This window comes from Gavia stellata, chromosome 8 (genome assembly GCF_030936135.1).
Source record: "Gavia stellata isolate bGavSte3 chromosome 8, bGavSte3.hap2, whole genome shotgun sequence".
Classification (NCBI taxonomy): domain Eukaryota; kingdom Metazoa; phylum Chordata; class Aves; order Gaviiformes; family Gaviidae; genus Gavia; species Gavia stellata.
The window spans coordinates 31409517-31432709 of NC_082601.1; the positions used below are offsets into that span (position 1 = coordinate 31409517).

The 23193-nt window shown below is 37.8% G+C and overlaps 1 protein-coding gene across 1 annotated transcript in view; it reads right to left on the minus strand.

Annotated features, from left to right (window-relative positions):
* LOC104251139 (aldehyde oxidase) overlaps positions 1-21529 on the minus strand; it is a 44272-nt gene extending 22743 nt beyond the window's left edge. The window contains exons 1-17 of the mRNA XM_009812887.2: positions 21470-21529; positions 20291-20348; positions 17225-17321; positions 15924-16032; positions 15243-15369; positions 14285-14346; positions 13596-13676; positions 12612-12692; positions 11349-11493; positions 11086-11178; positions 9199-9350; positions 8865-8958; positions 6525-6634; positions 5409-5593; positions 4067-4229; positions 3128-3220; positions 1008-1177 (exon numbers count right to left, since the gene is read on the minus strand). Of these exons, the coding sequence (XP_009811189.2) occupies positions 1008-1177; positions 3128-3220; positions 4067-4229; positions 5409-5593; positions 6525-6634; positions 8865-8958; positions 9199-9350; positions 11086-11178; positions 11349-11493; positions 12612-12692; positions 13596-13676; positions 14285-14346; positions 15243-15369; positions 15924-16032; positions 17225-17321; positions 20291-20348; positions 21470-21529 (1880 nt within the window). The remainder of the gene's footprint in view (positions 1-1007; positions 1178-3127; positions 3221-4066; positions 4230-5408; positions 5594-6524; positions 6635-8864; positions 8959-9198; positions 9351-11085; positions 11179-11348; positions 11494-12611; positions 12693-13595; positions 13677-14284; positions 14347-15242; positions 15370-15923; positions 16033-17224; positions 17322-20290; positions 20349-21469) is intronic.
* Between the last annotated feature and the right edge of the window lie 1664 nt (positions 21530-23193).

The following is a 23193-nucleotide window of genomic DNA, read 5'->3' on the forward strand; positions in this document are numbered from 1 at the left end:
TACAATTGCAACTTTCTAAGACCTCACAGCCTATACAGTTATCAAACTGATACAAATAAGCATCTACAAACAGAGAGTTCGTATAATTATAATAGAAATGGCAAGAAATGGAGAATGAATGGGAATGTGTGGGTGTAGAAGAATCAGAAAGAATGGCTTGTTTTGATAGCATGTAGTTTAGCAAGTCATCAAGGTGCCAGCATACCTACAGGCATCTTCTCTGGACACCCAGATCAGAAGACAAAGGAGAGTGAATAAATCCTATTGACTCACAGAGACGGGGGTGATGTTACCTTCTTGATGGTACCAAAAAGAGCACATCCAAACCCAGCATACTACCACCAACCTAAGAATAAGCCATAACATGACAAGGACTAGCAGCCCCAGTCCTCTCTGTCATCACAATTAATCCTGATCAGACCACCTGTATATATCTTGGTGCTTGAACGCTGGGCAGACAACTTGGATATGTGCATTTTGGTACCTGAATGTTGAACAAACTGCTAGAATAGGTGTACCTTGCCAGTATGAAAACATAAGTGAAAACAGTTTTTTTTCAAAATAGAATCCTCTTCCCAACTACTTCTGCTATAAGGCCTCATAGAGGCTTTGCTATCTTGTTGATGCAACATTGCAACACTGTTTCCTACATTTTAAACAATTTTCCTTTTTCATAATAGAGTTGAGATTTCAAAGCTATGTTGGTAAAGCTGAGTTTCGGTGCCCGCTTGCACTGCACAGCTCAGCACTTTGTGGAGGTACCTAGGCTAGCTCTAGGCTGGCTTGTGGACCAGAAACAGTTCAACCTTATTACTACAGTAATATGGAGTGAGACACTTAAATCCAAACAGAGCCTTCTACTAGAGCGACAATATTGCTTCCAGCACCTGAGCCAGTGCAAGTATCAGGCATGCTGTTCTGTATACACATAACTCATTAGTCTGCTCCAACAATCTCAGACAGCAATTCATAAAAACACTTTCTTCAGATACACTTCGAACACTTACACAATCTTAGCATGAGCTCTGGAACTAGTGACAACAGCCAGGAAGAGCTCCCCATCTACAGAAGGAAGGTCATCAATGTAAACTGCTTCACCAGTGGCATGGTTAATTCCAGACTGGTGCATAACAGGCCGTCCTACAGGATCCTGTGGAGACTGATTCGCCTCTATGTCCTGTACAGTCAAAAATACACATCCCCCACCCCCAAACAGTTAAAAAAAGAATAGTCATGTTATTCTTACAGTAATGAGAAAATTAGGTGAAGGGACAACTGTTCATATTATCATCTTCTGGTTCAATACTGAAAACAAATGTGGATGCAGGACCTGACTGCTGCTCCTGGGAATTTCTTCAATTTCTTCTCTTAAGGAGCCTTCTGAGAACCTTGCACAGGTTTGTCTACTTGGATTTTTTTCCTTAATCATTTACATCAAAGTGATACAAACAGCACTTCTTTTTCAGAATGACAGTTTCCTCCCTTACTGATTGGTGTCATGAAGCTTTCATAATTTTCCAAATTATTCTCACAAGATTCTGCTCTGTATTTTACCAGTGTCTGGTGTTGTATTTTGAGCTATTTCCAGTGATTTCTTGGATTTGTCTTCCTCGCTGAAAGATTGCAACTGATCAATGTAAATCAGTGAGAACATGTTTAAATATTTCCTTCCCAATTTTACTTCCTTGCACCTGTGTATGAATTTAGTGCCTTATTAACCTTATTTTGCTAAGTCTTTCCTGAAACAAAGAGTTGCCAGTTAATTCTGCACACCGATTAATTGTTGCCAACTTCCAGAACACTTTTCCAATTTCTGGGTCAGTGTTCACACTAACTTTTTCCTTTTCCACATTTAGAACTAGTTAATTGCTCACAACCAAAACCTTTTTTCTTCTATAGCTTCCAGCACATAAGTTCTGGCTACACATTTCTACTTCCTGCACTTTCTGGCACACTGTCTGCTATTAGCCCAAGGCCAAGAACAGACATTTTTCACTTGACTGCCTAAAGTTCCTCAAATCGCTGTCTCAGCCAAATCATCTCAACTTTTCCACTAACAGAATGACCAGGTATTTATCTTTCAGGATGCGCATTCTTTTTTCCTCCTTAATTTTAAAAGCTCAATAATGTTCAGATGAAGAACTCCAGACAGAAGATAGGTACTTGCAAAAGTTAGATAGAAATTTAAAGTGAAAAAACAGATTTTCTGGGTTTCAAAATAAATTCTGTTGCTCAGTGCCAACTGTTCTGAATAACAAATTGTTTCCATTTCTGTTGTTTAGTCACTTTCTTGCAGGTGGGGAATAAATTGCTAAAAGTCATAAAGAACTAGTTCCTTTGATCCTGGCACCTTTTGTAAGTCTGTAGTGTCTTTTGTTGACGATAACTCTGAAGGAAGCTGAAGGTAACAACTTGCACAAATTTAAAGTATTTAAAGCTAAAATGTTAGTCTCAAGAATATCTGAAAATGAAAAAAGATGTTTACTTAGATTTCATTTGAATTTTCTTTAGGTTTTAAAAAACTTGAGGATTTTACTTACGTATTGAGGGTATCAAAATCCCTGCAGGAGTTTCCACCATGATCTAGTTACAAGGGTGACCTCAGAAAATCCAAAAGGTGTTCTTTGCTGCCCTCTACTGCTGACTTCTCCTTGAACACTCTTGTTAATTTAATCAGATAGCAATCACAAAATCCATCTTGATTCCTAAATCTACAGTAAGACCTAAGAGCCCTCTGAGATCTTAAGAAAAGTGTATCTTGAGACAAGAATACTATAGTGAGAGCTATAGACTTGGGCTTTTCAATCTTTTTTATTTTCTTCTATTTTTGTTCCAATTGGGTTGCACACTGCAATATACCAAGTTTAAGCAGTCTGACAATGGAGTTTGTTCAGCATATTTATCTTTTAAGAACTGTTTAAAAGAGGTGAGTATACCCATATAAGTCTATTTTTACAGACAAGGTTTTTCTAATTGAGATACAGTTAAAATCAACCAGTAAGAGCCTGTTGCCTTCAATTCTTTTGAAAATTTGTACCTGAGCATCACAGCAAGGGTCATGCTTGAACCGTGACTTTTTACCAAGTCTTGTAAAGCACAGAACAATCTTAGGATAAAAATCACTTGCCTGGTATATTTGGATACTCTGGGGCATTTTGGTTTTGAAATCTTGTAGGACACTCCTGTATTCCATAGGTATACCAGTATAGTGGCAAGGATCCTAAAAAGCAAGTGAATTACTATTAAAACTCACATATTGAACATTCAAATTAAAAAAGGTAACAACCAAAATCGCCAAATACAAACTCTTTATAAAGGAAATTCCATCAAGACCCTCACAAGCGAGAAAGGCTCTAAAATAACAAATTTAAAACAATGTAGAGTTTTGAGATTTCACTGAATAATATTTAAAAATATATTGGATTCAACAAACGTGCTTGTTTAAAGTAAGCAACATAAAGCAGGGATAGTCAGAAGAGCTTTGTTCTGAGGTCTGATCAAAACTGGCACAGAATCACTCCTGGTAACAGTAAATTACCTAGTAATGGTAATGCAGAGCAAAGAGCTCAAGGTAACATAAGAAAAAGGCAAAAGGGGTATTTTTCCCCATACAAAAAGATCTAAGACAAAAATAAGTAAATTACACCTAGAATGTATTGGGAAGTGAAATTTTAGAGTCCTTCTCTCCCAGTCAACAACTCATACAGGAAGGAGGGTTGATTTAACACCTACAGTTGCTTTGCAAAATCTTTATTTCTATGCTATTTATGTTTTGAACTACAGACAGATGGAGTAAGACCTCAGTATATTTTCTTCGGGCCTGGGAGCTCAATACTGATATATTGTTGCATTAACATAGTTCATTTTTTTCTAAAGCCTAATGTCCAAGGTAAAGATGTCTGAGCACCTAAAAGTTAAATCTCTTAGGGAGTTATGAGCTTACATTCTTCTGTAGCTCTGAACCTCAAAGACAGTATTTAGCACATTGTACAAATTGCAAGCATCAACAGATAGAAAAACCCCTTTCATTTGCTTGCACAAAAGCAGACACGGAGAACTAATTTACCATTGTCTTTAATGACTGCAATACTTCCAGGAAAAACCTGTAGAAGAAGCTGACTATCAAAGTTTTCTTGTAGTCTACTTTTTCACCACTGGCTGAGCCTGGAAGACCAATTTCTTTAAGAACTAGTCTGCAAGCTTCATCCAACATTTGTTCATTCCAGTGTCTGTCAGGAAGAATAATAGATACAATCAGACCAGGACTCAAAAAAATAAATACAATTTGCAGTAATACATTTGTACCATGGACCACAGGCATAATCCTGCTCACAATGGAGCCAAAATATTGATTCTAGTAATGGCCTGCAATTTTGAAAACGGTGTAGGTCAATGTTGCTCACAGAAGCGAGGTCCCTTAAGTCAATGGAATTGACTGCTATGCCAGCCTTTTAAAAATAAATAAATAAATAAAACCTCTTACAGCTTTAAAGCTGATTTAACAGTCTTACAGATTATCACTATTCTGCAGATACTGTCCTGTATTTGAAGAAAAGAGGATAACAATATTGATGCAAACTGTAGGTGCTTTCAAGGCATCTGATTAGTGCTGGATAGTTGTTACATTTTCTGTCAAGCCTGTATCCTTGAAGTATCTCAACATTTAGTTTTCCATAGTTACACAACCCTAGATATCAAAATATAAATCTGTTAGAATAAATTTAATCATGTAAAGCAGCAAAAAATGAGTACTTCAACTAGTGAAACAGTTGCATATTAAATGATAAAACAGTCCAGTGGGACTCCATTTAGATAAATGGGTTTATACTGCTTGAATGATTTGTAATTTTTTTCCTCCAAACCTTGGAAAGATGCTGCAAAGTAGGAGGGAGCGTTAGGCATTAACTTCAGAGATTATTAGGGTCTTGTTGATGAAGACATGTTGAAAAGGCTAAGGCTTGACTTGTGCTCCTAGGTTTATTGGGCACCTCTGAAGTTCTCAAACTTTGTATCTATTAGAGCCAAACTGAAGAACTTGAGAACACTGATATGAGGGGATTATCAAACTTACAGAATACAGCATCATTTACCAATGCTTGGATTCAGGTGCACAACTGACTACGTATACCTCATCCACCTATCTCACAGCTCGTATCTCATATCTCTCTTCACGCTGGAGTTGCGTGAGATACAGCTCGTATCTCATATCTCTTTTCACCCATGTGCAGACTCCAAAATGTAACAATCCTGAAAAGTCATCATTAAGGTTTGACCAGATCATTCACTTGAACATACGTGGCATCAGCCAGGCAAGTGAAATCTTTCTGTACTTTCATGCTCCAAGGAAGTACACCCAACCTCTCAAAGTCCCTTTATTCAGAAATATAGAAAAGGCAGAGAAATTGTACCTTCCGATAAGTGTCCCACAGGTTTGTTTTGCACAGACTGTGGTCGAGACAGCACCTCCATAGAAAATGCTTAAATCCTTTATTATGTCTGTACCTTCTTCAAAAAGGACTCTCATTCCAGCATTGGTTATTGGTAGAGCATTCTCCCGTCTTGGTGCTTGTCGAAATGCAGAGACATACTCCCCCTGAGCAAGATCAGACAGAAGTAGGTAACCTGCAGACATGTTAAGTATCTGAAAGCAGAACTTGTTATTGCACTAAGTAAAGCAAGAGAATGAAGAATGAAGAGCACAAATTCAACTTCCTGAGCATTCAAGACCATATACTTTCTTCTCTTGACCTTTCAGTAGCTTTACCATCTTTGATTTTCTGGCAGCCCATACCCAATCCTCCATCATCTACTCAGTTCAGATGACCTAGATTTTTTCATGGTAGATAGCTGGAAGACAGGGATCTTGTGGAGTGGAGTTGCATTTATAACAAGACCAAAAGCTTAGAGGCTTCAAAGCTTTGCCAACTTGAGTACTCAGATAACATGACACATAGTTGTGCCCCATAATTATGACCCAGAGTAACATAACCTATAATTATGACCCATAATTATGACCCATAAATATGACCAGAATTCTCTTATGAGATCCCATATCCACTCTTGCAAACACAATACCAGTTAAAGACTATTATTCAGTTCAGCAAGTTTTATGGAAGTACCACGCACGTGTCCTATCTTATCTCACTTTAAGAAAAATCCTCAAGAGATGACAATGCTTTACCTACCTTGAAGACAACCATACCACAGGTGAGCAGCCTGCTTTGGTGAGGACTATGGCAGCTTGTCCAAGACCCCTCTCTGTAGGGGGTCTAGACAACTGCTATTGCCCTTGTCATTTTAGGGTAAACTTTTTTCTGAATATCACTCTTTATATATCACCAACTACCTGTTGAGTTTTGGCTGAAACTGGGAGATAGTATGGCACTGACAGGATCAAATGTGAGGAATTCAGAAAGTGAGCAGTAATAGTGTTACTTTAAACATAGGGATTATGCCCCCTCCTGCTCTTTATTTAACAGTCTTCAACTCTGCATAAAGAAAATCTAAACACACTAGTAACTTACCTTCCTAGAATGGGGAATATGGACAGAGACTAAGATCTCTTCTGGCATAATGGTATTATTACCAACTCCATCTGCAAAAATATCACTCAAAGGAATCTGTCGCTTTCTTCCTAAAAAAAATCCCAAATCCAGAAACTTCTGTACAATTGTGCAATTAACATACATCAATCATATTTTAAATGGCAAGAAATACCTGCAGCCTTCCTGAGTAAATAATAACTGCAGAGTTTACATAACAAATTATCAGTGATATGCTCTACAAATACAAAGGACTGCTCCATCTTCCATAGTATCACAACAATGGAGTCCTAAGAAAGTACCCAGAGATCAATCCCCATTCCGTAATCCTCCCTTCTGATACTGTCACAATGATCCCATCCCCATTCCTGTGAATCTGTTCCAAATCTCTGCAGCTGCTGTCATCACTACCTTTCCTTCTAAAACATAAAGAATGAGGAAGAAAACTGAGTGGGAGAGAACAGCTGCAGAAGTAAAAAAGAAATTTTGTTGTTGTTGTTGTTGTTCTGAGCTTCTGAATGCTTCTAGGAGTCCAGAAGGGAATAAATGCTATTGCCTTTTCCCTTCTCTTTTTGGTCGATGATTCTAAAATTATAAAAATTCTAAAATTATTCTAAAATTGTAACACATACAATTGATTCATTGGTGAAACAAGCTCCATTGGCTCAAGGAGTTTTGTTAGTAGGACTGCAACTGTACCCATAACACAACTGTCAAGTAGCACTGTTGTTCTGCAAGAACACAGAGGCATAAACATTGTACAGATGGAAATTCACAGTGATTCACCAGTATGCAATTTAATGATGTGTATTTACAGATGAAGTCGAATTCTTTTGACTTCAAAATTTTTTACTAGTCTTCTGTGTCCTTTGTACTTTTCACATGCTACCTAAGGGGTCCAATGCATTTTTAAATAAATAATTTCTTATTACTAGACAATATTTATCTTGCAGTAGCCCTGACCTACCCCAAAACTTTCTATAACCAGATAATCTTCTGTGCCATTTTTAAAAGGTTCATATATTAAAATACTCCCCTCACATTCAATGAACACAATACGATACTTCAAGACTGGCTGCTTTACAGCAAGGTTATTTTCTTCATGTTTTTCATGTTACATGTGATGATGACACTGTAACTTGATCATCCTAGAATATCATTTAGCATTAAAATTGCATTCCTCAATTGTAACTAGTGTGACAGCAAAGCTTTAGTAAAGGAATTTTATTTTGCTGAAGTGTGAATCAGAAAAATAACACTATTAGGAATAGCAGGACTGGTGTTTCTGGATTTTTGCCTTTGCAATTCCATCTAGAATACACTTGGTTTACATACATAAAGATTATTGTCCAATCCCACCTGTGAGCCTGCCAGCATCTAGAAAGGTGCATTTTCTCTTACACTGTGATCTAAGATAAATACTAAGAACTAATGGTGTTTCTGCAACCTCCTTTTCTTGAACAATCCACTTTTCCTATGTTTCACTGACTACCATTTGGTAAAGAAAGATGCAAATGTTTGTACTTTCACTTGTCAGAATAACATTCGGACAGGTATTTTTCCTCTCCATGCCAAACTATGCAGGAAGAAGTCATGGAAATCACACAGCGTAAGTTTTTGTGTATCTGTTCCAAGAAATCTTGGCTCAGAAACAATCCCTTAAAGAATGTGTATTTCAGGGTGCTGAGTGGAGTATTACATGTTCTGAAATGGCAACATGCACCCTGTCTGGATTAAGGGCAAAAAGGACATAAGCCGTCTAGAAGGGAGAGCATGCAATTCCAGGCCACCAGATAGCTCGCGTTTACCAATAATTTCATCAACCTTCCAATGGTAAGGTAGTGCACAAGAAAAGGAGCAGGTAGAGGGGAGTATATCTACAGTGATGGAAGGAAACTGAGGAAGTGGGCATGGAAAAAGGTCCTGTATCAGAAGTATCTGTGAGGAACAAGAAGCCAGAGTTCTTCTCAGGGCCAGAGAGTGATCTTAAAACCAGGGCAAAGCACCAATTACAGAAAAAAACTACCAGAGAGGTGGGGAGGTAGTACGCAGTTGCTCAATCTGTGAGGTTTTATGAGTGCTTATAGCAATTCACTGCCCACAGAAGCACAAGTGATCTGGTTGGTCTGAATGCTTACCCTTGACATGAGAATCTTTCACATGTTTTTCATTTGCAAATTGCTTCTCTTGCAGATGTGATCTTGTATGAGAGTGGGAAAAGGGTCCCTTAAGAAATGCTCACCTGTTGTTATTTCCCCTCTCGACATACAACAGGATCCTGTACCTCTGGCACTACTATAGAGAGAGGCTATCTCTGCTTACCTCTTGAAGCCAGATTGAGCATACAGTTGCTAGCTGCCAGAACAGGATTCAAGTCTGAGGTTGATTTTCTACTTATGATGTTTCCACCTAATGACTTGAAAAAAAGAAATTTATGTCACCTTTCTCCATCACCTTCACATTTTTATGTTAAGTGACAATATAACATGCAGACTGTACACAAATTTATACATATCGAAAGCTCAAAAAATATGTATTGATTGAAAATTCACTGCTAAAAAGAGAATTAAAAATGCAAGTTTTACATGTGGTCAGGAGCAATTTCAGATTCGTTACAATTTGTTACAATTGTTATTGCAAGTAACACACAACATACAGCAACATTTCTTATCTGTTCTCCACCCAGAGTTCTTAATTGCTGTAAGACAGCACACAAAACCTTTGTCTTCTCTTCAGGAAACTCTGAGATTGCATGTGTCAAGATGTCTTTCACTAGAGAGAGGCTGCAGGCAGCTCCCAGAGTTAAACCTGTAACCAAAAGATCATGAAAGTGGAATGCGCATGTTACTTCATTGCCTGGGTTTTAAACTATGTTCAGACTATAGAGCTAGGACTGCTTATGTGGAATACAGGCAGATATAAGGAGAGGGGCCTTTGCATATTAAAGGCACTGTGACCTTTCATTTCAGGAGACTGAGGGTAAAATTCCATGAAATGATGAAATTGAGCTAATAGCTCACCACTTCTACTACTTCTCTGCTTCCAGCTGCCCATTCCAACTGTTTCCCTTGCACCAACTTTGATTGAGTAAATGTTTAGGTGATGTTTCACCCAAAATTGAGTCAGCTTCAAAATGCTTTCAACAGGCTCCTCCTATTTTTAAACTTGATTTTCATTATAATTTGATCTTGCTTTGCTTTCTAGTTATTCTCCTAAGGTATAAAACCCCAAACAGTCCTAACACTGAATATGGTATTTTTTTTCCCACTAGAAAGACAACCTATAACTATGCATTTATTTGAGTAGTTATACTTTTTTTTAAGATTATACTTTATAAAAATTTCAATATTATAAATGGTAAATAGTGCCTTTCTATTCAAAATTATTAATAGACTTTATTTATGTAATGTATTAATGTTTTGAATGAACACTGGAATTCAATCAAAAATTTAAATCAAATTATATACTAAATTTTGTGTTTTTAAAACAAAAATTTAATCAAAACATGTTTTACATTTAAATCTGATTAAAGAGAGGAAATACTATTTCTGGCTGGCAAACTAAACTGCATGTCTCTCATTTTAGAACTAGTAAGTCTCACCTTCTCATAACTAGGTTTTATTTATCGATTAAAAGCAGCAGTAGACATTCTCCCCGCTTCCTTTCAATTCCCAACCACTTTTCAGCTAAGAACAAACTAGTCATTGACTAGAAGTGGATGAGTGATCTGAAATGAGGAAGATACTCTAAATGCAATTACAGAACTGTCAAATACAGTTTACCACTTCAAAAAAGTGGCTTCAGGCATAAAGCAAGTAATTTTCATCAGAGAGAGGGTTTGATTTTCCTTAAAACTTTGGCAGTAAACTTCCACAATGTAATTTAGATTTAATTAATTTAGGCTATTATGGTAAGTAAACCTATTTCTAGTTGTTATTTCTTATTTCAATAGAATTTCTAATTTTCAATAGAATTTATTTAAAAACTAAAACCTAGTCTAAATTTAACTAAAAAAATATCCATGGTTATCTTAAATATATAAATTGAGGTACAAAATTTTAATCTACAGTAATTAATCTACAATAATTAATGCTGTTATGATTGAGAACAAGATTAGTTAATGCATATTAGCTATGCCAGTTTAATCACAGCCTTTTTTTCTAATGTAGACAAGCATGCAATGTTGCTAACTCTTTCTATGCTTCTGCATGGGTCTCTCTCTGCTCTACAGCACAGCATGGTACAGAGATCACAAAGCAAATATTGCATGACTTAGCACCAGAACCAGTATTACCAGAATAATTACCCTTGCGCTATTATGACTAATGGGGCCCAAAATAATATTGCTGGTCAGTACTGCACTGTGTCATGAAGACAAAACTGTAACATGCACTGGGATGGTGGTCATAGCCACCTTGACCGGGGAAATTCCATGCTTAGGAATGAGTTGCATAGCACTTCACACCTTCAGCACTATGGAATGGAGCAGCATCCCTTACTGCAGAGGAATCTCCTATGTCTGAACAAAGTAATGTCTACTGACCATCACTCGTGCATTTCACCACATTCAGATCCGGGATCCTTGCAGGAGCAATAACAATTGGATGGAACACGCCTCTAAATTTCATCTCAGGTCCTACCAGATAGGAAGAGACTTAGACAAAAGACATTTCCCATAATAACAACTCCAACATAGTGGAGAGCACGCTTAAGGATGAAAATGCAAAAAGAATGATAAACATAGTCCCACTCCTCCCATGCACACTGGAACTATGGCAACAGGAGCCATTCTGATTGTATACATACCCACACTGGTGTTCCCAACCACAAGAGGTGCTTTGGGGTGGGCAGCTTTCAGATCCAGTAATTCATCTAAGCTTACAGGAGAAATCCATGTCATTCGCTCCCCATGAAAAAACAGAGTTCTTTTTGGTTGATGTTCAGCCATTCTCTGAGAGGGAAATATGGCAGATTTAAATAATTAGACATATAGACAGGTGCAAGGTCTAACAGACACTAGACTGGAAGTCAAAAGAAGTTCTTAAACAATGGCAGTTCTACTTAACTGGACAGAAATGGGACTGTTATGCTGGCTCTTCGCGCAGTGGTGAATTTCTAGACTGCATGGGTGCAACATCTTCAATTCATTCCAATGGGCTAATAAACAAGATTGGTAATAAATAGCCCCCAAGCAAAAAATATAGGAATAGATCCTGCAATTGCTGAAATTATTAAAAAAGTGATAAAAAATACTTAGGGAGGTGTTTGCACACTTAGCTTGCTTGGAGGTCACCAATGACACTGGCAGCAGCATCCCTTTCTAGATTAAGCACGCATGTGGATGTCTCGCTTTTCTAGCACTGTTCACTGATCACTTGGAAATAGCTTGTGAACTAGTGGTGGTACAAACACATGGTCAAGAACCCCTGTCCCACAGCTATCAACCTTTCTCTGTAAGCAGCCAGCTATTTACAGAGAATTTGGCTTTGAATCTATAGATTGACAATAATGTAAAGCAAACAGCTTTCAGTTTTTCTGTGGCAAATACTGCTATCAATAATTAAGGATGCCTGACACTTTCAATTCCAGTGCCCTTAATTCAGCTGCCTATATCTTTGTCATACTTTAATCACTGGGGCTAAACACCCCCTGGTCTGGGTGGCTATCTGAGGCTGACATTTTGACAGAAAATACCAACAAAACTATTAAGCCACAAAATGGGGAAAACTCATTGTTTTGCCAATGTTAAAAAGTGTTTGCCATTCAGTTTGCTGAGAAGCATTTGTATCTTCATATGCTGCACTGAAAACCCAATTTAGGTTACTTCTTAGTCTTCTCACCTAATACCTAACTCTGCCACTTAATTTTCCCAATATGATTGGGTTTTGTATGTGAATATTCAATAATCTCACTGGAAAAAAAAGGAATATAATTTTGGATTTGTATTAAAATGTTATGACATTTCTTCTGATGAATTACTGCTAAGGAGGACTTCAGAATGAGTTCTGAACTATGGACTACTAAGGAGAAGACAGAGCCTAAGAATAATCTATAAGCAGCAAAAATTACCATTAGTTCTGGAGGAAATATAAGCTCCTGTGTGGGATCTAAGGGCTGGAATTCATCTGTTGAAAATAGTCTGGTAGAAACCTTAAAAAGAGAGAAAACAGGCAAATACCAAGAATTTTCTCTCATCATTAAATCCATTAAAAAAAACCAAAACCAAAAACAAACCATGAGGGTCCCACTGAAGTCAGTAGTAAATTAGTAATTCCAATATCATTTGGATTTGGTCCTAAATTACCATGCATCATTTGGAGCTGTCGAGGTGAAGGAAGTGTTCATAACAGTTTCTCAAAATTCACTGCTAATACAAATGACAGTGTAGAGGCAAGCAACTGAAGGACTAACTACAGTCTTCCTGTAGTCCTACTATAAGAAAGTAGCTGGTCTCATGCCAACCTACAGTACTCAAAAAGCAAAGAAGTAGATCAGATATTATTGAAAGAAAATTGAGAACAAAGTCGTATGGATAAGAGGTTTCATATAAAATTACAATCATGACTCTGATTTTTAAAAGTGTATCAGTTCTTCAGACTCAAGCCAGCAGTTAGATTCCTAAGAGATCAGTGCCTATATTCAGATCATTGCTAATCATTGATTTAAGACAGTTCCACATATGCCCTGATTCCTTGCACAGTATGATGAACACTGTATGAGTAGAGCTGAGACTATTAATGTTCCTGAACTTGAAGAACTGCTCAAATCTCAGCTCTGGAGATCCAAACTACCTTATACCAACTATCTGCCACATTATGGCCTCCTCATACAAATATACACAAACAATCCTTAATTTTTAGAAATATCTCCAAATTTCTTGTGAGGAATAATAAAATATCTTATTTTACAAATGATACTATGTAAGGTGAATAAGGTGGAGGACTAAAATGGCAGAGTACACTGCATTTACTTTAATTACAAGAAAAAAGCCATGCAATATTCTTTCTCTAATTTTTATATCTAAATAGATAGGTAAAATACTTAAAACCCTACCTTCTCTTTCTTGTCAAACAAATCATCTTCCTCATCCAAGCAACAGTTTCCATTTGCTTTCCTTTGACAACAAACGGATTCCTAAAGTCAGAATATTCCATTAGTGAAATATTGCCCAGAATGGCAATGTGTTAAAGCCTGCTTTAGCTAATAAGAGTGTCTCTTTATATTTCAATACGGTTCTAGATTAAGTTTAAAAATAAGCTAAATTGGAAGGACTATGTGTTAAAGAAGTGATATTCAAAAATAACTTAAAATCATTGGATGTTGAAGTCCTTAATACGGAATCATTCTTACTATGTGAAATTCAGTTGAGCTTGTGAGAGCACGCATAGATGGTCTACTTTATTTCTTTTATCCACTGTTCATCTCCCATTTCTTTCACTGTAGGTTTCTGACATGTTGCATTACATGATAAATTACTAAGAACATCAATCCAAATTCTGCTTTTATTTATGCCAGTACTGACCCACAGTAAAAACCATGGAGTTACTTCAGATTACTATTCATAATCCAGGCTAGACACCAAGTTCATTTGTGTTGATCAATTTTTGTAATGGGTTAGGCCACTATACACCTTCCATCTCTTAACAAAGGAAAGAGATAATCTTAATGAAAATCTTGATGGTTTGTATACATATATACACTAATGGGCACAATCTAGTATTCCTATCATCCCTACTGCTTACCTTACAGAAGGTTTTACAGGCATCTAGGATCGGCCTATATCCAGTACAGCGGCACAAGTTCCCTGAAAAAAGAAAATCAGTAAGAAAAAGCTTTGTTCTAAAGCATGTGGCTTTAAAATGTCATGTCTTCATATGAGGTTTGCGTTTTTGAAGCTTAAAGAGAAGTGTTAGCTCTCCAAGAGAAAAAAAGATCGATGTCACAAGACTTAGGACCCTGCAGCTCCTGAGGAAAAAGGCTATTGTTTTAAGGGGAGTATGAAATACTTGAGAGCTGCACTAGAGGGAATGCTGACTACAGCTTAGTATGCAGGAGAATAAGAGATCGTACAATATTCTTCACCCACTCAAAATGTTTTTCTCCTTCCCCCTGACTTATACTTAACAGTGAAGAAGGCTAGCATTACACCTCCATCTAAGTTCACCTCATAGTAACAGGAAATGCCTTTGGCTCCACTGTGACTCTAGAGCACAACAGATGACAGAAGACTATTTTACCTGCAATAAATGCTCACACTTTCCCTAAGCAAAGATGGTCTGCATCTGTCTACCTTATTTGACTGTTTTATTCCTACCACAAAGGCGACTCCTTTGATGCCTATGACAGCCTCAACTCCAGACGTAATGGGATCTCAGAGACCTTCAGATGCAGCTACTTCTCCGATATGCCATCATTTTTGCACGTCTGATTTAAAGCACTTCAAAAGACACATATGGGGATGTTTTGAACACCTGTCCCTGAAACAATCCACAGCTCCACACTTCACTTTCCAGGAGAAAAGAATAACAGGCAATACAAGGTCTGTATCCAGTACCAACTCTGCTGGGAAGCACAATTTGTATAGAGTACATACATACATGCATGCATGTGTACTCATACAGACATGCACTCACATACACAACGTATCTGAAGAAAATGGTTCAAGGACATACCTACAAATTAAAAAGTGGCAATATTTACCAGCCAGAGCTGCAATCATCTGCTCTGAAGTTGGTTCTGGGTGGTTTCTTAGCAAAGTGTATATGGACATCACCATTCCAGGGCTGCAGAAACCACACTGGGAGCCATGGCACTTGGCAAGCCTTTCCTGAAATTAAACACTACAAATAGCACTCCTTCCAGTGTACATCACCATTCTGATGAGCTCTCTCTTAAATGATAGATGCCATACTAAATGTTGTCTTCATAGTGTATCGGACTTTTAAAGTAAAACAATTTAAGCAATCTCGAATGAGAATAATTATTCTGGGTGTGATGCTCAGGCACATCTTACTAAGGAAGCTAATTAACCTTCAGTGGACTTCTGTCTTTTTTGCATTCATACTAAAACATCAGCTAAAAGGACATTGTCCAAGATGAGCCGTTATCCCAAATAGAGCACAAGCCTGACCCACTCCAACAATTCTTACATACCAACTATTTCATCAGGCTGTTGGTATTAAAGCAAGATCTATCATGAGTCCTATCTCATCAGCCTTGATCAACCAACCAGCAGAAACTTGTGTTGACTTCTGTTATCTTTTAGCAAGGAGAATAATCATCGTGTGAAATTCCCATGCCCTAAAAGCACTGCCAACTCAAGCGAGCCCATACAAAGGAAGAAATCAGTAATCCTCTTTCACAGTGATACTGTACTCTCACCTGAACTGGATGAACCCTGGTTTTGGTACTTCCAACACCTTCCACTGTGGTGACTGCCGCACCGTACAAGGAGCAAATGGGAAGCAAACATGCATTTGCTGAATAATGTCTTTGGAACATAAAGGAGAATAAAGAACATAAATATTATCTTATGATAATAAAGATGAGTTAGCATTATTTTGCGGTCAATCAAGACCCAGTTTATACTTACAAAGCATTCATTATTATCATTTGGAATGAGAATAGAATAAGATTTATAGAAGGGACCACTTACTAGCTGTGTGTCTTGTCCCCAGTATAAAAACTGTACCTATGAGGACAGTTCTGTCGAATTTATACCTTCCTTAATACTTTAGTCTTTTCTAATTGCCCTATTGTCTCTCTTGCCCACAAGCAACCTGTCAAGTGTGTTTTGGAGGAGGAAGATGGGGAAGGGAGCGTTGGTGTAGTCATTTGCGGGAAGCAAAGAATAACTGCTGAAAATTCGTAATCAAATTTCTGACCCAAAGGAAATTCTGATGTAAAATAAATAATCATTCTAAATAGCAACAACATACCAAAATGAAAATTTTTCAAAGCTTTTAATCATTAGCAATAAAATGTTTTGGTTTAGTATAGTTTAAATGTTTCTTTTCAAGTGTCATTCTGACTGTTTTAATTTCAACTCATAATAACTTCAACAATTTTCACTTGCATTGCATTCCAATGTAATGTAATTGTCGAAGGAACAACTGGAACTTTTTTACTTTTTCCCCACCTAAAAAATATTCAATTGATAATGAAATGTTACCGTTTAATAATTTGACTGGAGTTTTCTCAATTTAAAAGTAATTTATTCCAGTTTTTAGTTTAATGAAACTCTGGTTTTGAGTTTCAAAGTCCTTCTTTTTGTGGGTGGGGTGTAGGGAGAGAGTTCAGCATTAAAGTGCTGGCAAGACTCAAACTTCTGCCTACCCTATCTTCTCATCAGTCATATGACAGAGCTGCAGGTAGAAGCCACATTCCAGTGGTCAATACAAAGGGTGTTAAATGTATGCCTCCTAAAAAGAAAACTCCTTGCAGAAGCTGTCAGCATATATGAGCAAATTCAGCATTTGAGCACGATATTTCAGCAAATTTACAACACAGCTGAATGAACAGTATTTTTTACAGCATTCTCTTTTGTATTAAAGTGATGCTTCCTTTGGATTCTTTCACTATTAAGTACAGATTTTACAACTTTGTTTTTACAGTTTCATATCTGGAAATGGTATCTGCAGTCATAAAATTGTGTCATTTTCAAAATTTTCTGCTAAGGATACTGTATCTTCTTTGAAGCTGGTTCGTAAGTTGATATCATCACTGTGCAGGCACCACAGCCACCTCCTCCACAGCCATACTTAGTTCCTGTAAGACGGACTGAAAATGCTGCCATTAAGGAAAAAAATTATCAGGTTTCATTTTGGTCTTTATTCTGCTCAAAAGCTTGAGGACACCTTTCTTCCTGAACTGCTAAGGAACATAGAATTGATTTGGTATGATAGCATATGTATCAGACTCCTTTCTACGTTGGATTAAAATTTTCAGTGACAGTAAGATTGAAGCTAAGGAATGACATGACCAAAATCTGATTCCCCAGAGAACAGAAAACTTGACTCTGACTTCTTGTGAAAGAGGAGTAAGTTGGGACAGAAAGAGTAAGTGAAAAATAGTTTTCCAAGTGAAAATATCAAAGGAAAAAACATGTAATGGGCAAAAAAGCTATATATGTGACGTTCCAGCAAAACACTAAAACCACTATCCCAGTTTTTCTTAGAAGGTCCATTTATAATCAGGCTATTAACCTTGCATCTCATCTGAAAGATCACACTTATGAGAGAAGTGCTTGTTTCTGTGAATCTGGAACAGCGGCCAATCTGAAGCTGTGAATCGACAAACAGCTAATTTAATGTTCTACAGCCACCAGAAGGAAGATGCCTTACTCCCCATTTCTTCCTCCTCTTCTGTCCTTCCTCTTCCCAACATTACCTGCTCCAACTGTCTACCAGGGACCAGGAATGATAGAGGGGAAACAGGCCACCTTCTTTTCACACCACATTGTCAAAAGAAAAAAGTGTTTGTCAATGTGTGGGTTAGCGCTCCTCACTTGCAGTAAAGCTTTGAGATGCATGTATTGCTTTAAGGTCTTATCTAATTAAGGTCTACAAGTTTTTCCACTGTAAAGTGTTTTACTGAGTCCTTTCACAGTCATCCTAACCTGTCAGATAAAGCAAATATGTTTTAAGATACAGTTTCTTCCCTTCTTGCACTTCTATTTATTTGTTAATTTACAGTGGGCCTTCCAGTTACTAACAGTGATCTGATATGCCAATTCCTATGGCATTTAGTCTCAAAAAAAAAGATGACAGGATGCTTACAGAGGTATTATACTGTACCTTGCAATTATAAAACACATTACTAGAAGATGCTAAAGTTCCTCACGCTCACTCAGGCAATCATTTCACATTATAAAGAGTTTGGCAACATCAGCATAAGATACTCCTGTCCTATATTTTTGTTCCCTGACATTAATTTTTGTCTCTTTACCAAAGTTAGCTGTCCCCCTAGCTATGTTAACTCAACTATGTGTGGAGGCTTGCTGTGAAAAGGATCAGTTCCTCTATCTGGCTAACAAAGTGGTCTCAGACACAGACAGGCAGGCACATCTCGGGACATGGCACACCATCATACAGACCTAAGCAACAGAGGGCAGGAATTCTACAATTTGACATTTAAACTGTATGGTGAAACCAACTAGCTCCTGAAAATAAGTTAATCTTATCCTTATTTTATAAGCAGGGTACAATGATAAAGAAAGGTTAAATGATTTTTCAAGGTGTCAGAAGAAGTGCAGAATTACATTATCTCACTCACCAATGGGCTTTAACCGATGAAGTAGAACTCTTGTGATAGGGCTGGTACTGAGCTACTTGGTGGGTGTCTGTCTCTTCTGCCAAGTAACTAGTGATAGGACAAGAGAAAATGGCCTCAAGTTGCACCAGGGGAAGTTTAGATTGAATATTACGAAAAACTTCTTCACCGAAAGGGTTATCAAGCATTGGAACAGGCTGCCCAGGGAAGTGGTTGAGTCACCATCCCTGGAGGTATTTAAAAGACATGTAGATGGGGCACTTAGGGACATGGTTTAGTGGCGAACTTGGTAGCGTTAGGTTAATGGTTGGACCCGATGATCTCAACAGTCTTTTCCAACCTAAATGATTCTATGATTCTACTTTTTATAGTCCGATGGAGTCCAAAGTTGTTCAAATTACTGAAGAATAATTTCATAAGCACCATAACTACAGCAACCTATTCTGCTCCAGACTCCTTCTTATGACTGACCAGTAACAAACGTGTTTTGACTTAAGTTTTTCTTTTTAGGCAAATATAAAAAGTCTCTCCTGTGTGAATTCTATAGTATACGGTACATCACTTGCCCTGTCAGGGTATGTTTCACGAGACAGTCTAGGAAGCTGCAAAAAAGAGAGATTCAGCTCTTCCCCACATTTGCTCCCTGCTCCTGGCTGTAAGTCCCTACACATGTGTTCAGAATATTACGCAACAGCTTCATGAACACTTGGAATAAGCTTGTGGCGCAGCAGATTTTGGAAAACTCCTAAGAACAGTTGAGAGCAGACACAGTCAGGCCTCTGAAATGGTGAAGAGAAAGATAGGAAAAGATCAGAGCAAGTGCTGCACGATTTGTAGCAACCCAGAAAGCCACTGAGCTGTGGACTGAAACCAAGACAGGAGGAAAGAACTTTGTCTGCAAAGACAAAACTGACAGGGTGAGAGCTCTAGCTCTCCCAACTTCTGTTCTGTCTTGTCTAACTAATTCAATTTTTTTCTGTTTTAAAAACATACTTCTTCATATTTACTTACTATTAAACCTGGTTTTTGAGTTTAGAAATCTGTTTGGAGTTCTTATCATAAGAAAAAATAGATTACCTCAAAATTCCAGCAGACTCTGGGTCTCATCACGAGATCTCCCATTTCCTGGGAGAGAGACTTTTACAAAACTTGGAGACTCCTATTCTGTCAAACTTTATGTATACTGGCTAAAAGGTTCTTAGGTTTCTTTATGGGGGGAGAGGGGAGGAACACAGATACACATATACACATCATGTGTGATGGCATAACTTTGTTTAGGAAACTAGGCTAACAATACAGCAGCTCACTGAAGAGTATTTGACTTAAGAAAGACACACTATTTAATAAAGTTGTTTTATCTTAAGGGAGTCACAACTTTCTTAACCTGGTAAATCACCTTTTAATTATCAATTATGAGAATTTTTCTGAAATAAGGCTTTCAAATGAGTGACTTAAGGGAACAGACAAGAAAAGGATACGTCTCTTTCGCAGATAAGACAACAGCATTTGTTCAGGATCAGCATTTTTCTCTATTATCTGCATTAAGAAATGAAAAACAAGGTTTAACGAAGAAACCAAGGCTTTTCAAAATTCAGACTACATTCCCACAAAGCCAGAAGAGAATCCTTCTCTGGTTCCCTCTCATAGAACTAAACTAATTGCCAAAGATCACAGGAAAATTTGAGCTCCTTCTGGAAATTCCTTCTCAGACAGATATGTTTCCAGGCAAGAAGGGCCAGGGCACCTTGCAACTACTAAAAGTAACTGCTACTCAGTGAAAGGTCATACTGAGGGAATTTCCCTTCAGCCACACTAGAAATAAAAATGCAGCAGAACTTTGCTACAATTAGCATAAAGAATTAATGATTTGCAGATTTTAGAGTCTCCCTGGCACTTTAACCTACTGGAATGAACACCAGAGGAAGCCTGTAAGGCTATCAGCTGGAACCACTTTTCTTCTAGCTTTATTTATATAACCTTTCACTTGCTGCAATAGACTAACAACAGAGAGCAACAGAAATGCCTACATCCTTGATCGATTACAGGATTTCTTATTCCGTTGCTTAGAATCAGCTAGTTCCTTCCAGTTGCACTGAATCAACAACCAGTTTAATTTTGTTCTTGCAATATTATCTTTGTGTTAGCTAACAGTCCGTATTTTGGCACATAAGCCTTGCTGACTTTCTGTTGTGCCTCTGAAAATCTGATACCATCCGATGCCTCTTCTCTGATACCATCAAAGATGAGAAGCCAGGCACGTACAAATGAAAAACTAGCTTGCTCACCAGCCAAATTTGATACCGAGCTGAAAGTCCATTTCACTTTGACACATTTTTTTCCCCCCAAACGCAGCAGAGTTAGCTAAAACAGGATGTTGTAATCACCTTTGTCCTCCTCTGGTGCTTCTCCCCTTCTAACAGAACTTGCTGTACACAGAAGAGTGTTAGATAGCTAAAGTAATACTTGGAGAAGGCTGATTCGCTTCTCACCCAGCAAGGAGGAGATGGGAAGGAATACTTCTGGAGGCTCGTGTGAGAATTCGGTTATACTTTCATAAGGAAGAAGTCTGAGGAAACCAAAACTGTGCCCACACCCTTCGGGGTTACTTCTGGAACAGCAGCCCCCCTCTCTCCACACTCTTTGCGGGCAACACTTACCTTCCTCCCATTCACATAGAAAATCAGCTCCTCAGCCCCCGCCGCCCCTTGCAGAGACATTGTACCCCAGAGCCGGAATCAACAGCGGCAGGATATTCCGGGCAGCTGCAGCAGCCGCAGCTGGAGAATCCCTGGGAGGCGGGGGCGGGGCCGCGCCGCAGCGGGACGGACACAGCAGCCGCGGGCGGGGAGAGCAGGGGAGCTCGCGGGGGCACCCGCGCCCCGCCGCCAGAAGCTGCGCTCCGGTGCCCCAAAAAGCTACAAGTCACTTGTTCTTAACATTTAGAGCGAACCACACAATTCATTTACGGGGTCCATTTAAGGTATATTCGAACACTAAGACATACCTCACACTTTCTCAAAGGGCACATATGTTCCTCCAGAGCAAAGTGGCAACATTAGCAACGTGAACTGCTCTTACCTTCTAACAATAAAATCTCCAAAGATAATTTTAAATTGTGATAAAATCCAGCAATATGGTGATTATGAGCCCAATGGGAATTTTGCATAAATTTGCACTGACAAAATAATCGGCAGTAACCTCCAGGTATTATAAGCATTTGTAAAGGCTGCTTGTGCAAGCAAGGATTTACAGAGTCATAAATATTTTCTTCTTCCTGTTTAATGTAAATATACAGAATTGATTTTCCTACAAATTTTAAAACAAACAAAATCTTTATTAGTGGTAAACTAAAATATTAAATGTAAAAAAAAAAAAATTGAATAAACATGAGAAAAAGCAACTTTGAAGCTATAGAAAGAAGCTCAAATTACCTTATCCTCAGCAAACTAATCTTAATCCCCGTGACAGCTACACGTTAATTTTTGTCTGGAATATCATGAGCTGTTTTTACATCTTTTTCCTGGCAAGAGCTTCTAATATATCAACTGATCTGGTAAAAGAAGCGCATTTAGTGAAGATTCAACAGGCAATGTAACATTATTTATGCAGTACCTAAAGTAAGCGACCATTTTGCAGAACAATTAAAAGAACTGCATCCTAAAAAATAACAAAGTAAATTTTCTCTGTGTATAGAACATCAATTTGAGCAACAAAAACAGTAAGGATGGAGAAAACAAGGAAAGAAGGACAGTAGCAACAATTTCAGAGTTACTTAAAATAACTTCTACGCATCTTCAGGTCATTTTCTTTATCCTTTGTTACTTTGAAAGATATCTATACTAAAAGGAATAGAAGAAACTAAGGCATAAAGCCCTAGGCTTTATATTTTTATTGAAAATTACATGCTTTTATTTGGAACACCGTAATGGTCTAGCTGGTAACACCTGAGGCTGTGTGGAACAACAGGACCTTCACTGAAAAAATAACTAAGACCATCTCCAAAAAAATTAATTTTTTTTCTGAGAAAATTAAGCATGTGCTTCTGTTTCTAGCTAGAGAGAAACCACCATTTAAAAAACCACCACATTTGCTGCTGCAGTGACAGCACAGGGAACACAAGTTGTAACAGATAGTTCTTTTGGATTGCTAATGACACAGCTGGTGATGTTGATAAACAGTGAAAGCTAGCAAGAACATTTCAATTTAAAAAACCCAATTATTTACAAACTTGGTAAAAAATACAAGAAAGAACGTATAAAAATATTCTATGTGTAATTATTTTTTAAATAACATTGAATCAGTATAGAATCTATCTTCCCAACCATTTCTACACCTCTTCATAATGGTCTTGCTGATGTAGTGACATACACAGCATGTTTCA